This window comes from Furipterus horrens, unplaced genomic scaffold, assembly GCF_987537825.1.
Source record: "Furipterus horrens unplaced genomic scaffold, mFurHor1.1.pri manual_scaffold_13, whole genome shotgun sequence".
Classification (NCBI taxonomy): domain Eukaryota; kingdom Metazoa; phylum Chordata; class Mammalia; order Chiroptera; family Furipteridae; genus Furipterus; species Furipterus horrens.
In genome coordinates, this window is record NW_028327183.1 from 10288929 (window position 1) to 10301030 (window position 12102).

A 12102-nucleotide genomic window follows, 5' to 3' on the forward strand; every position below is an offset into this window, starting at 1 on the left:
AGTCTATGCGCCCTGTACCTAAAGTATATCCCTGACAGTCAGTAATCTCAGAACTAAATTGCTCCCATAACACGCACTGAAAAGGAGACACTAAGGGCAGAGTCTATGTACTACCAGAGCAATAATTTTAGGATTTTAAACATTCACAAAGGAAATTCTTAACTTCAGAAGGTACTCTTATACTAACATTTTAACAAGAATAAGAAAGATATGGACACTATACAAAATAAGAAGACATTTAGAAAAAATACTGAAAGAAAAGAAAATCTAGTTTTTTGGACCAAACTGTATAAGCATAGACAACTTGGGAAGTGGAAGTAAAGATCTGTTATCTGTTTTTCCTAGCTTTCACATTGTCCTTAATTACAGTTTAGATGACAAAATAAAACATAAATGACTTTTTATCAACAGAACATTGCTGGAAGCATAAACAATAAATTATAGATAACTGAAGCAGAAACTTTTTTGGGTCATGTATGCACAATGCTCTTCTGCATATTTGGGATCCCAGTTGAACCTTCTGTTTCATGCAAATTGAGCACTACCTTTTATGATTGAGCCTTGAGACTTAAGTGCCCTGCTTCACATGGGTAAGAGAGGACACCTTAGATGAGAAAGACCTCTAAGTCAATGTTTGGTGCTGTGTCTGGTATTGTGGCAAAGCCCATTATGTGAACGGAGTAGACAGGATCAGTATACTGGAAGCATATGTACATAGGTATTCATTATCACCCTTCTAAAAACACACAGATTTCACTTGTTGCTTAGGTATGGTTGCCTGGGAAACCCAATAATAATGGATCTGCTTAGCCGAGGGGTGGAGGCTTTTATAAAGGCCACTTAAGGTAAGACATGCTATTTCAGGAAGTCCTCTGTTAGCTTCAAAGCAGCTTGGAGTATATCGAAGAACTTAAGGAGGTCAGAGATGGCCAGAGAGAGGACAATTGGCTTACCAAGTTGGCCCTTCTGTGTCTGGATCATCAGGAGGGATAATCAGAAAGATCCAGTTCAGCCCAGAGTGGGCAGAGCTGGCTTAAGGGGACAGTGAGAAGGATTCTGTCAGCCTCAACCCATAAGGACACAGCCTGAGAGAGATGGAAGACAGAGAACCAACTTCAGCTGGATTGGGATCAGGGAAATACACTTCGATTTTCAGGCAGCAAATTTTAGTTTTGTGACAAGAGAACTGTGAGATAAGTTGACATTATTCAAAAGAGCAAAGGAAGACTGTCTAATCTTTCAGCTTATGCAAAATGATTCCCTCAGAGGATGTGTGTCAGAAGGTTGTGGGTGATTTAAAACAACTTGATATGCTAGAATGGAAAGTAATCTTAACAAGTTGGAAGTTGGGGTTAGGCATTGTGTGGAGAAAGCTGAGTTTCATTTTGGCAAATGAGAAAAAGAAACAATTAAAAGCTTTCATATTCAAAATCAGATCCAGAAATCCTACAGCTTTTTCTGTGGCTGGCAGATATTTTCATTCTTTCCTCTCCTTTCTCCTCTTTCCTCCTTTCCCCGCCCTTTCATCCTTCTATTACAAAGCCATTTAGAAGACAACACATTGCTAAGCAGATTTCTTGCAATGCAATCTAGTGACGATCAGGGTGTTCACAATTACCAGCAAGCCCACTTTCAGAAAAGCTGCACCACATTAAAAAATCAATGGGGTTAAAGCAGCGAAGATTCCTGGTTGAGAATGATAAGGCAGAGGACAGAGAACATCTGAGAATCTAGGAATTAATGAATCCGCATAATGAGGATTTTGTCCCATTTACTGATGAGTGTCTTTTATGTGCCGCACATTATGTTAAGAGCTGTCTAAGCCTTTGGTTATGCATGTCTATTGCAGCACACCTATGGGGCAGGTAGGTATTGTTATCCTTGTATTACAGATGAGGAAACTGAGGCTTAAAATACGGTAACTCACCTGTACTCAGTGTTCTTGCAAGGGATGCTTCTAAAGGATAAAAAGACATAAAACATGTTCTGCTTGAAATTGGCCAATCAGTTGAAATGGAAATCCCATAAAACCAAACTAGACTTTTGGCCAGGATGGAGGCCTAGAGTGACACACTCCATCTCCTTCCACAACTAACAAGGAATACAACTATCTCAAAACTGGAGACAACCAGAAGTTCCAGAAAATAAAGCTACATGGAAGTCTAACGTATGAAGTTATAAACAAGTGGAACTCATCCGGACAGGTAAAAGGGGTGGAGCCAGGGCAGAGAAGTCAAACTGTGCTGGCTGCAGTAGCCGTGGCAACGGCGGTGGGACAGCAGTAAGCACAGACACCCATATTTAAAAAGAAGCGAGAAATGCCTAGGGAGCACCCCCGGCTGCAGACCATACCTGTCAGCTCGTGATTCCAATGCCGGGGAAGGCAGACCCCCATTGCCTCAGACTGTGAGGGCCGGAGGGCGTGGGGGCAGAGGAGGAGGCTCCCGGTCTCTCAGCGGAGAGAGAATGGCATGAATCCACCTAGGACCCCCACCCCCACACAAAATGCCACAGCGTGGTGAGCAGGGTCACCTGGTAGTGACGTGTGCACGGGGCTCCGCTCCCTATAGCGTAGGAGGTGTGACAGCCCCACCCAGGAAGCAAAAGTAAATGCAAAAATGTCAGAATGGCACAGATCGTGATAGAAATCCTGGTAACGTGGCTGACCAGATAGCAAGTATCTAATGGAATGGCTTTGCAAATAGGAAATCTTTCTGAGGCACCGTTCAGAACTTTGGTTATACGAATGCTTAGAGACCTAACAGAGGATCTTAAACAAGATGGGGAAGGAATGAAGGCTAGTCCTGCTGAAATGAATGAAAATACATATGAAACTAGTGGTGAGGGAAAGAAAACCAGGGATCAAATGAACAAGTTGGAACACAGGGAAGGAACAAACAGTCAACCAGTGCAGAAAGGGGAAACGAGAAGTGAGGAAAATGAGGAGAGGCTCAGAAACCTCTGGGACAGCTATTAGTGAGCCAACATTCCAATCACAGGGTTGCCAGAAGGTGAAGAAGAAGAACCAGAAATTGAAAAATTATGTGAAAAAATAATGAAGCAGAACTTCCCTAACTTGGGGAAGGAAATAGACCTACAGGCCCAGGAAGCACAGAGAGTTCCAAAAAAAATCTGTACCCAGGGAGAACCACACCGAGACACTTTATAATAAAAATGTCAAAAATTAAGGATAAAGAGAGAATCTTAAAAGCAGCAAGAGAGAAGAAGAGAATTACGTACAAAGGGGTCCCAATTAGACTATCAACTGATTTCTCAAAAGGAATTCTGCAGGCAAGAAGGGACTGGCAAGAAATATTCAAAGTAACGAAAAGCAAAAACCTACAACCACGATTACTCTATCCAGTGAAGCTGTCATTCAGAACAGAAGGGCAGAGAAAGTGCTTCCAGGACAAAGTAAAACTGAAGGAGTTCATCAGATCCAAACCACTGTTATATGAAATGTTGAAAGGACTTGTTTAGGAGGAAGAGGATCGAAACTATGAACATTAAAATGAAAACTGTATCACAACAACCAACAACAGAAGCTAGGGAATCAAAAAAAAGGCAAACTAAGTAGGCAATGAGAGTGGGAAAAGAATCATAGGTATGGGGAACATTTTGGGGGGAGGTCAGTCGGGAGGGGGGAAGGGGAAAGGGAGGGAGATGGTACAGGAATTAAGAAGCATAGTAGGAGGGAGTGGAGTAGATAGATGTTGAGAAGAACTATATGCACAACCAGTGGACATGGACTAAGGAGGGGGGGCAACTGGAGGGAGGGGGGGTCACTGGGTGGAGGGGAACAAAGGGAAAATAAATTGGGACAACTGTGACAGCATTATTAATAAAGCAAATTTAAAACAAACAAAAACAAACCAACAAACTAGAATTGTATCCTAAACAGGTAACCATGTTATGGGCATTGAGATAACCCAAGGTACCTTTATTCCAAAGCTCTAGTCAACATCTGTCTTATCTAAATCAATTACCACAGTTATGCCTTTAGAGTGAGATTCTTATCAATACAATTTTGGTCAGAGAGAAGATATCAAGAAGAGAAAATATATTACTGTCATCTGGTCCCCCTGCTGTCTTTTCTGAAGCCTAACCAAGCTGTAATTAAGGTCAAGTTTACTGTATACTTCTTTTTTTTTTTTGGTTCCCACAAGCCCTCCTTAGAGAGCAAAGCTTTATGTTTTTCCCTGTTTCTCTTTATTCCTGATTCAAATAGTCATACCTCAGTACTCATTGGCTTCAGATCTCATCAAATGTAGTATCCGTCACATTTTGATGAGAAAAAAAAAAAGTTTCAACTCTTGGAGCTTGCTTGGGACTCATAGCACTTGCTAGAACTTGTGTGAGTCATGATGCTGCCCATGAGAGAGAATTTCTCATGGGAAAAATTTGCTGGTACTCATCATGAGTTCCAGAATGAATTAAAGCTGAGTACTGAGGTACTTCAGTATAAAACATGAGGACTGTCATTTCACCAGACTGCTTTCTGGCGATCCCAGTGAAATCACTTACCTACCACATGCAGGTTGGATAAGGTCAGATTTATGCAGGCCTCAAATATTTGGCAAGATGCTTCTGTGCCTGTAAAAGGCTCATTTATCTTCCCTGTCTTGTTATATTTAATTGTTGAGAATCTTCCACTTTCATGGTTGGAATGAAAACCAATACTGAAATGTGGTCAGCAAAACTCTTTTTGTTTATACATTCACCCAAAAGAAAGATGGAGAACCCAAAATGTGGGACATATAATTTAGAAAATTCAGGGTGCTATGATTGTTTGCTATGCATATGTGATATAAATGACTCATCACATTTTTGATCTTGGATTTCACCTTTATTCATATTAAAGGTTTTCTTCCTATTTTGGCAGAAATATGATTCTCATATATTCAGAGAATTATATGTGAAATCACTCAACTGTGTAGGAGACAAGAGACAGTTAATTTCTATCTCATTTTGTCTTTGATTTTGAATTAGTTGGCTGAAAATTGCAGTAGGACCAATCTATAGGAGAGAAGATCACAATAATTTAATGTTGAAAGACACAGCTGCAACTTTCTTACAAAACACCAAATACTAAAACTATTTCCTTTTAAAATCTAATTTAAAAGTGGGATCATCCAGTCATCAATTACAAATTTGAATACTTTGGCCATCTCAAAATCTTAACCTTCATCTAGTCTGAAGGGTCTGGTAAATTATGATGCTCTCAGGGGATAAACATCAGTTATTGACCATTTTAAAGTCCATTGTAGAAAGAAAAATAAACAATTCTAACTATATAATTTTATTTGAGTCCTCCCATGTTTTAAACATAAAATATACCATAGTTTTAAAATATATAATGTCTATTAGTTTGACTTCTGTTTGTGTATGGGTGTGTTCTCTTATCATTATAACAAGGAATGAGTAATAGGCTCACAAGATATCTATTTATCTACCTACTTATCTATATATCCCCAACATTTTAAATATGACACTTTCTTTTCATTATTAGTCTCTACATATTAAAAAAAAGAGGAATTGCTTTTTTTATTTCACAGTAACTATCCAGATACCAAAAAGTAGTGGTCTATGGAGCTAAACTCATGAATTTCTAGTACAGTGAAAAGGGAGATAGAGTATAAACTTGACATATCTATTTCAAAGACCAGTGGGTTCATAGCTTATTGTATGGAGATATTGAGTATTTGGGTCCTAAATTCATAATTACAGTGAACGTATGTCCTAGTTTCCAAAGAGAGTTCTCATTTACGGTCTTTATATGCATAAATATAAATATGAATAGAGACATTTTTCACTTTAAAAATGTCTTAGTTGAAATTATAACTAATATGATCATTCTTCGCAAAGTAAAGACATACCTTAAAATAAAGAATCATGGTACAAAGAGTGCTCCTACTGTCATGATTAATTTTGCAGTACCTGGTATCTTTTTTGCTCAATTATTTCTCTCTCTCTCTTTCTCTCTCTCTCTCTCTCTCTCTCTCTCTCTCACACACACACACACACACACACCTGTGAAGTAAGTAAAGACTGTAGCTTCCATTTTCTAGTTCCAAAATAAAACAGATAACCCACATGCCTTTAAACATTCTCGTCGGCAGCCGTCCGTCTCGAGAGACGATGGTGTAGCTTCCTGAGAGTCTATCTGCACCGCCGAGAATGGCTGTGCAGTCCGACTCGGGAGTGATACGGTATCTGTCTCCTCCCGTGTTGAATCGACATCTTGTGATGACGCTGGAGTGTCCTCTCCAGTGGAGCTGAAGCTACAGAGCCTGGGCAGGGTGATATGGAGGGTCTGCTGTTGCCCATGCAGCAGACCCCCCCTCTCTTCGCAGCTGAAGGGTCCAAGGGAAAGACGGAGTCAATACAGCTTGGGTTCAGGTGCGCCGCAGGAGTTGCCGGTGTTGACTACAACGTCAAACCGCCTTAGGGACTCCGGCTCCGGATTTTCTGTTGGGGTTTACTCCCTTAGCCTTTCCCCTGAAGAGGTATGCCGCAAGGCAGCGGAGGTTTTTTGGAATCAGAGTTTTCCTTCTCTGCCAGGACCTGTCGTCGGCGGCAGCCGTCCGTCTCGAGAGACGATGGTGTAGCTTCTTAAGAGTCTATCTGCACCGCCGAGAATGGCTGTGCAGTCCAACTCGGGAGTGACACGGTATCTGTCTCCTCCCGTGTTGAATCGACATCTTGCGATGACGCTGGAGTGTCCTCTCCAGTGAAGCTGAAGCTACAGAGCCTGGGCAGGGTGATATGGAGGGTCTGCTGTTGCCCATGCAGCAGACCCCCCCCCCTTCGCAGCTGAAGGGTGCAAGGGAAAGACGGAGTCAATACAGCTTGGCTTCAGGTGCGCCGCAGGAGTTGCCGGTGTTGACTACAACGTCAAACCGCCTTAGGGACTCCGGCTCCGGATTTTCTGTTGGGGTTTACTCCCTTAGCCTTTCCCCTGAAGAGGTATGCTGCAAGGCAGTGGAGGTTTTTTGGAGTCAGAGTTTTCCTTCTCTGATGTGCCCTGACTGGAAGATCGAACCAGCGACACTTAGCTCGCAGGCCGACGCTCAATCCACTGAGCCAAACCAGCCAGGGGCTAAAATATGGAGCTAAAATATGGTTTACTAAGTGTGTAAGCTTTTACTTTCTATTAGTTCTAAAAAATTAGAGAAAACGTCATGCATTCACTGTAGGATTGAAATGTCCTCTTTCAAAAGGTTCAGGGAATAATAAATATAGTACAAACCATATTTTCACTGACACTCAAAAACAATCTCTCATCCATTCAAATATGTTTATGTAGTGCCTTCAATGAAACCTATCTTGAAACTGCAGAAGGCACAGGACATGGCAGAAAAGCACAGAAGATACCAAATGCTCAGAAACTTTGGGATGGAAAAACATTTATTTATGGGGGATTTTTAAATGCAGGCCATTTTGTATGCAAAAAGGATGGCTGATGCCTATTAGCTCACAATAAAAGTAAGCATGCAGCAATTGTGCGTGGATTGTCAGCTCAGTTTGGAATTTCTGAGGGGACTTTCATCTTAGACATATTTATGTGACTTCCAGAAAAAAAGAAATCTTGGCAATGTTAAATGAAAAACAAAGACAATGTACCTGGGTTAGAGTTCCTAATTAGGAGGGAAAATAAGTGAGTACTCGATTGATGAGGAGAAAGAACAGGATTTTTGTCTCCTTAGAGTTTATAATAGTGGAAACCAGATAAATGAGTAATATCTCTATAATACTTTATCATTTCTTTTTCTGTGAGGTATCCACATTTATCAAAGCATTTCCAAAAAACTAAGTAGCATTATGTTAAAAGATAAGGCCATAATATATTTAACAAGAGCTGTAAGTGTTATTTTATTTCTTAAAGGAAGTGGTATCGAAATTCACTACCTCCTTGGAACAGAGCAGAGCAAATTATCCAGGTCAGAACTTCTGGTCAAGATGGTGCCATAGGTAAATAGGGCTGGACTCCTTGCACAGACACATCAAAATCACAACTAAGATATAGAACAACCATCAATCAGAACTGTCAGAAATCAAGTTGAATGGAAGGCAGACAACTATGGAATTAAAGAAACCCCATCCAGACAGACTGGTAGGAGGGGCAGAGAAGCAGAATGCGCTGGTCTCACACCTACATGTGGTTGACAAAAATTTGAGAAGAATGTCTTGGGAGCGACGAGTCCTAGCCCCACACCAGGCCCCCCAGCCCAGGGTTCCAGTGTCAGGAAGATTTAGTCCGCCTAACTTCTGGCTGCAAAAACCAGCAGGGATTGAGTCAGTAGAAGAAACTTCTGGAGTTCCAAGCAGTTCCCCTTAAAGAACCCACACATGGACTCACCTACTCAGACTCACTCTCTCTGAGCTCCAGCAGCTTGAAAGGCACCAGTGGCACATGAGGAGGAACTGAAGTGTCTGGCATCAAGGGAAGAGCTGGGGGACGGCTTTCTCCCAAACAGAAAGACAGGCAGAGGCCATTGTCCCTTTTCTAAGCCCTGTCCCCAAAGAGCCACAGAGCCAGTAGGGGTGTACCATATATGAAACTCCATTAATCTTGATTACACCACTTGCCCTACCCTTGAGATCTCCAGAGACTCCATCCCACCCAACTTACAGGCCCACCCAAACTGTCCACTGCGACTTTTCCATATGAATGGCTGGTCTTGGCTCATGCTTCACAACTTCCTAAATCATCTCAAACAAGCAACAGGCAGCTTCCAGCCTCCGTACTTCATGCTGATTGGCCCCAGGCCCGGCACCGGCAGCAGCCTGTCTAGATTCATAGGTTGGCTTTGCCTGGGAATCTCCAAGTCTAGCACAAGTAGCAGCCATCTAAGATTGCTGTACTGCTCATGCAGGGTGGTCCCAGGTCAAACACAGGTGGGGGACAACTTTTGCCTGTATACCTGGGACACTCCAGGGCCAGCACACCCAGTGGACAGCTACAGACCACATCAGAGCACCACCCCCCTGCCCCTGCACAGCTGATCTTCCATGGAGGGCAGAGGTTGGTCAAAATCAGTCCTTGCAGCTGACTGGCCTGGGTAAAGCCCTCCCATTGACCTGCCAGTAGTAATCATAGGGGTGCCAGAAGGAGAAGAGAAAGAGCAAGAACTTGGAAATCTATTTGAACGAATAATGAAAGAAAATTTCCCTAATTTGGTGAGGGAAGTAGATGTGCAAGTCCAGGAAGCACAGAGAGTCCTAAACAAGATGGATGCAAAGGGGCCCACTCCAAGACACATCATAATTAAAATGCCAAAGGTTAAAGATAAAGAGAGAGTCTTAAAAGCAGCAAGAGGAAAGAAGTTAGTTACCTATAGGGGGTTTCCCATTAGACTGTCAGCTGAGTTTTCCAAAAAAACTTTGCAAGATAGAAGGGATTGGCAAGAAGTATTCAGTTATGAAAAGCAGGGACCTACAGCCAAGATTATTCTCCCCAGCAAAGATATCATTTAGTATTGAAGGGCAGATAAAGCCTTCCCTGACAAGAAAAAAACTAAAGGAGATATCATCACCAAACCATTATTACACAAAATGTCAAAATGACTTGTTTAAGAAAAAGAATAATATCAAAACTATGAACAATAAAATGGCAATAAATATATATCCACCAACAATTGAATCTAAAAAGCAAACTAAGCAAGCCAGAAGAATAGAGACAGCATCATGGATACAGAGAATGTTTTCATGGTTGCCAGATGGGAGGAGGTTGTGGGGGAGAAGGGGTGAGAAGGTGAGGGGATTAAGAAGTACAAATGGTAGTTACAGAATAGCCGTGGGGATGTAAGGTACAGTATGGGAAATGGAGCAACCAAAGAACTTATATGCATGACCCATGGACATGAACAATGGTGGGGGGATTGCCTGAGAGAATGGGGGGTGCTGGGTGGTGGAGGGCAAAGGGAGAAAATTAGGACAACTCTAATAGCATAATCAATAAAATTCAGTTAAAAGAAAAAACAAATAATCCAAATAAATGCCATAAACCAATCTTTATTCTTTTCCTTGAGCATAGCTTTTATATAGGCCATTCCTAAATCTAAACAAACGCCTGTAAAACCAGAAGACAGCCTGAGACAATGCATTTATTTTGCTAATCACTCGAAGACAGCTGAAACTAAGACTTAAACACATCTGAGCCAAAATAGACAGTTAAAACTTCTTGTTTAATAGGAAGCAGCTTAGGAAATAAAAATGTAAAGATAAAATAGACTTTTTTTCCCCCAGTACCCACCTGGCACCATACATATAGTTATACTGTAATACTCCTTACACGATACTTTATATCCCCATGACTATTTTTTAATTACCAATCTGTACTTTGCAATCCCTTCACCTTTTACACCCAGTTCCCAATGCCCCTCCCCTCAGATAGGCTTTTTATAATAATATATGACCTTTATATGTAATAGATAATAATTAAGGGAAACAATCCACACTTAGATCTCGAGAACTAATGATATACATGTTCTCCATGTGTGACTTCACAAAATCAGTTCATATTAGCTCCAAAATGAGGAATGCCCTTCAAAAATGATTTCCTGCTTTAATTGCTGTGGTAGACACTGGTGCAGGTTTAGAACAAATATTTCTCATGTGTACCCACAAACCAAGCACAATTAGATTAGGCTTTCCCTAAAAACTTGGTAAACATCCAATTAAATCTTAACAACTGCGAAGTATAAGCCAGATCCTCCCCTAGCAGATTATCTCAGTATCTCACAATTCCTGGAACTTTCACAAGCATTAAACCTGCAAGTTCACTTTACTTTTTAAAGTAAGATGATTGAAGTATGCTTTGTATGAAATTAACATTCACATGAACAATTCTCTTATCTATTGTTTCAATATTGGAAAAAGGAAGTGATGTTGTTATCATGCCATTAGACTAAAAAGCTGGAGTTTAACTGCTCATGAATGAACAAAAATGATATCATCGATAATTTAGTCAAATTATGAACGCACATCTTATTTTCCAAGTTATATTTTACCCTGCTTCATGATGCTAATACATTTACCTTCGTTTTTCTTGATGGTAAAATTCGGATTGTTGGCCATTTCTGGAAGAAGACTGTACAGGAAATAATGTCCATTTTGGGGATCATCCTTGTCCATGGCACTCACTGTTTGAATGACCTGTAACATAAAACTTGACATCAGCATTTCTGGTGACATCAATGGCTTGAATTGCCTTTAAAAGCAGAGTGACATCCCTTTTGGTCCAAGGAATCTTTTTCAATTTTCTAAATCATCATGGATGGTTGGTGCCAAGACTAAGGAGAAACATTCATTATTTTAAAATCTCAGCTTTGATTAGTTAATGAAAATTAAGGTCATTATCTTGGTGTCCATTTGGTGTCGGGGCTTATGATAGCATATTTAAGGGTATCTGAAAATTTCCACTGGGCAATTATATGTTTCTTTCCAAATTTTGAGTATATGCAGGTATCTAGAATGAGATTTGGAGTTGTTACAGTGAGTGTAGTGTGGCCTTGGGGACAACCTTGGAGGTAAAAGAATTAAGTCTTGAATCCTCACAATTTCTTTTTAATTTTCCTCATCAGGTTGCAAGTGTTTGCCAAATAGTGTAGAATGTTCCCCGGCACAAACGTCACAGCAACAAACCTTTCTGAAGACTTGCATCTGTTCCCACCCAATAACGAATACTCTCTTTAAAGCTAGTGGATAACACATGCAAACAATGCTTTGGAGTGTATCCTGGGATGAATAAATTATAGGGATTAGAAGAATTAGCGCTGTACAGAAAACTGTTTGGATAGATACACATACTGGGAACCGGTGCCGGCTGAATGTGCTTCTTTCATTTGCAAAGCTGCATTAACTGAGGGCTAAGTTATTTCTTGGGATGTCAGAGAATTAGCTTAATAATTCATATTTATGATCCTGTGATATTAATCACTTCAATATAAAACTCTGGGCAACAGCTAATATAGAAAAATTATAGCTTATACTTCATTATGAATGACTACAACCCAATTTCTACAAGAAATGCATATGAAGCATGGCAGTCAAGGTGATAGCAAATTTACCATAAAAAAAAAAAAATGAACAGGAAAATGC

At 40.7% G+C, this 12102-nt stretch overlaps 1 protein-coding gene across 1 annotated transcript in view; it reads right to left on the reverse strand.

Moving 5' to 3' along the window:
- The window catches only part of CDH8 (cadherin 8), a 334718-nt gene that overhangs the window by 42963 nt on the left and 279653 nt on the right, over positions 1-12102 (reverse strand). Inside the window, exon 10 of the mRNA XM_090261396.1 lies at positions 11040-11157. Coding sequence (XP_090117522.1) covers positions 11040-11157 — 118 coding nt within the window. The remainder of the gene's footprint in view (positions 1-11039; positions 11158-12102) is intronic.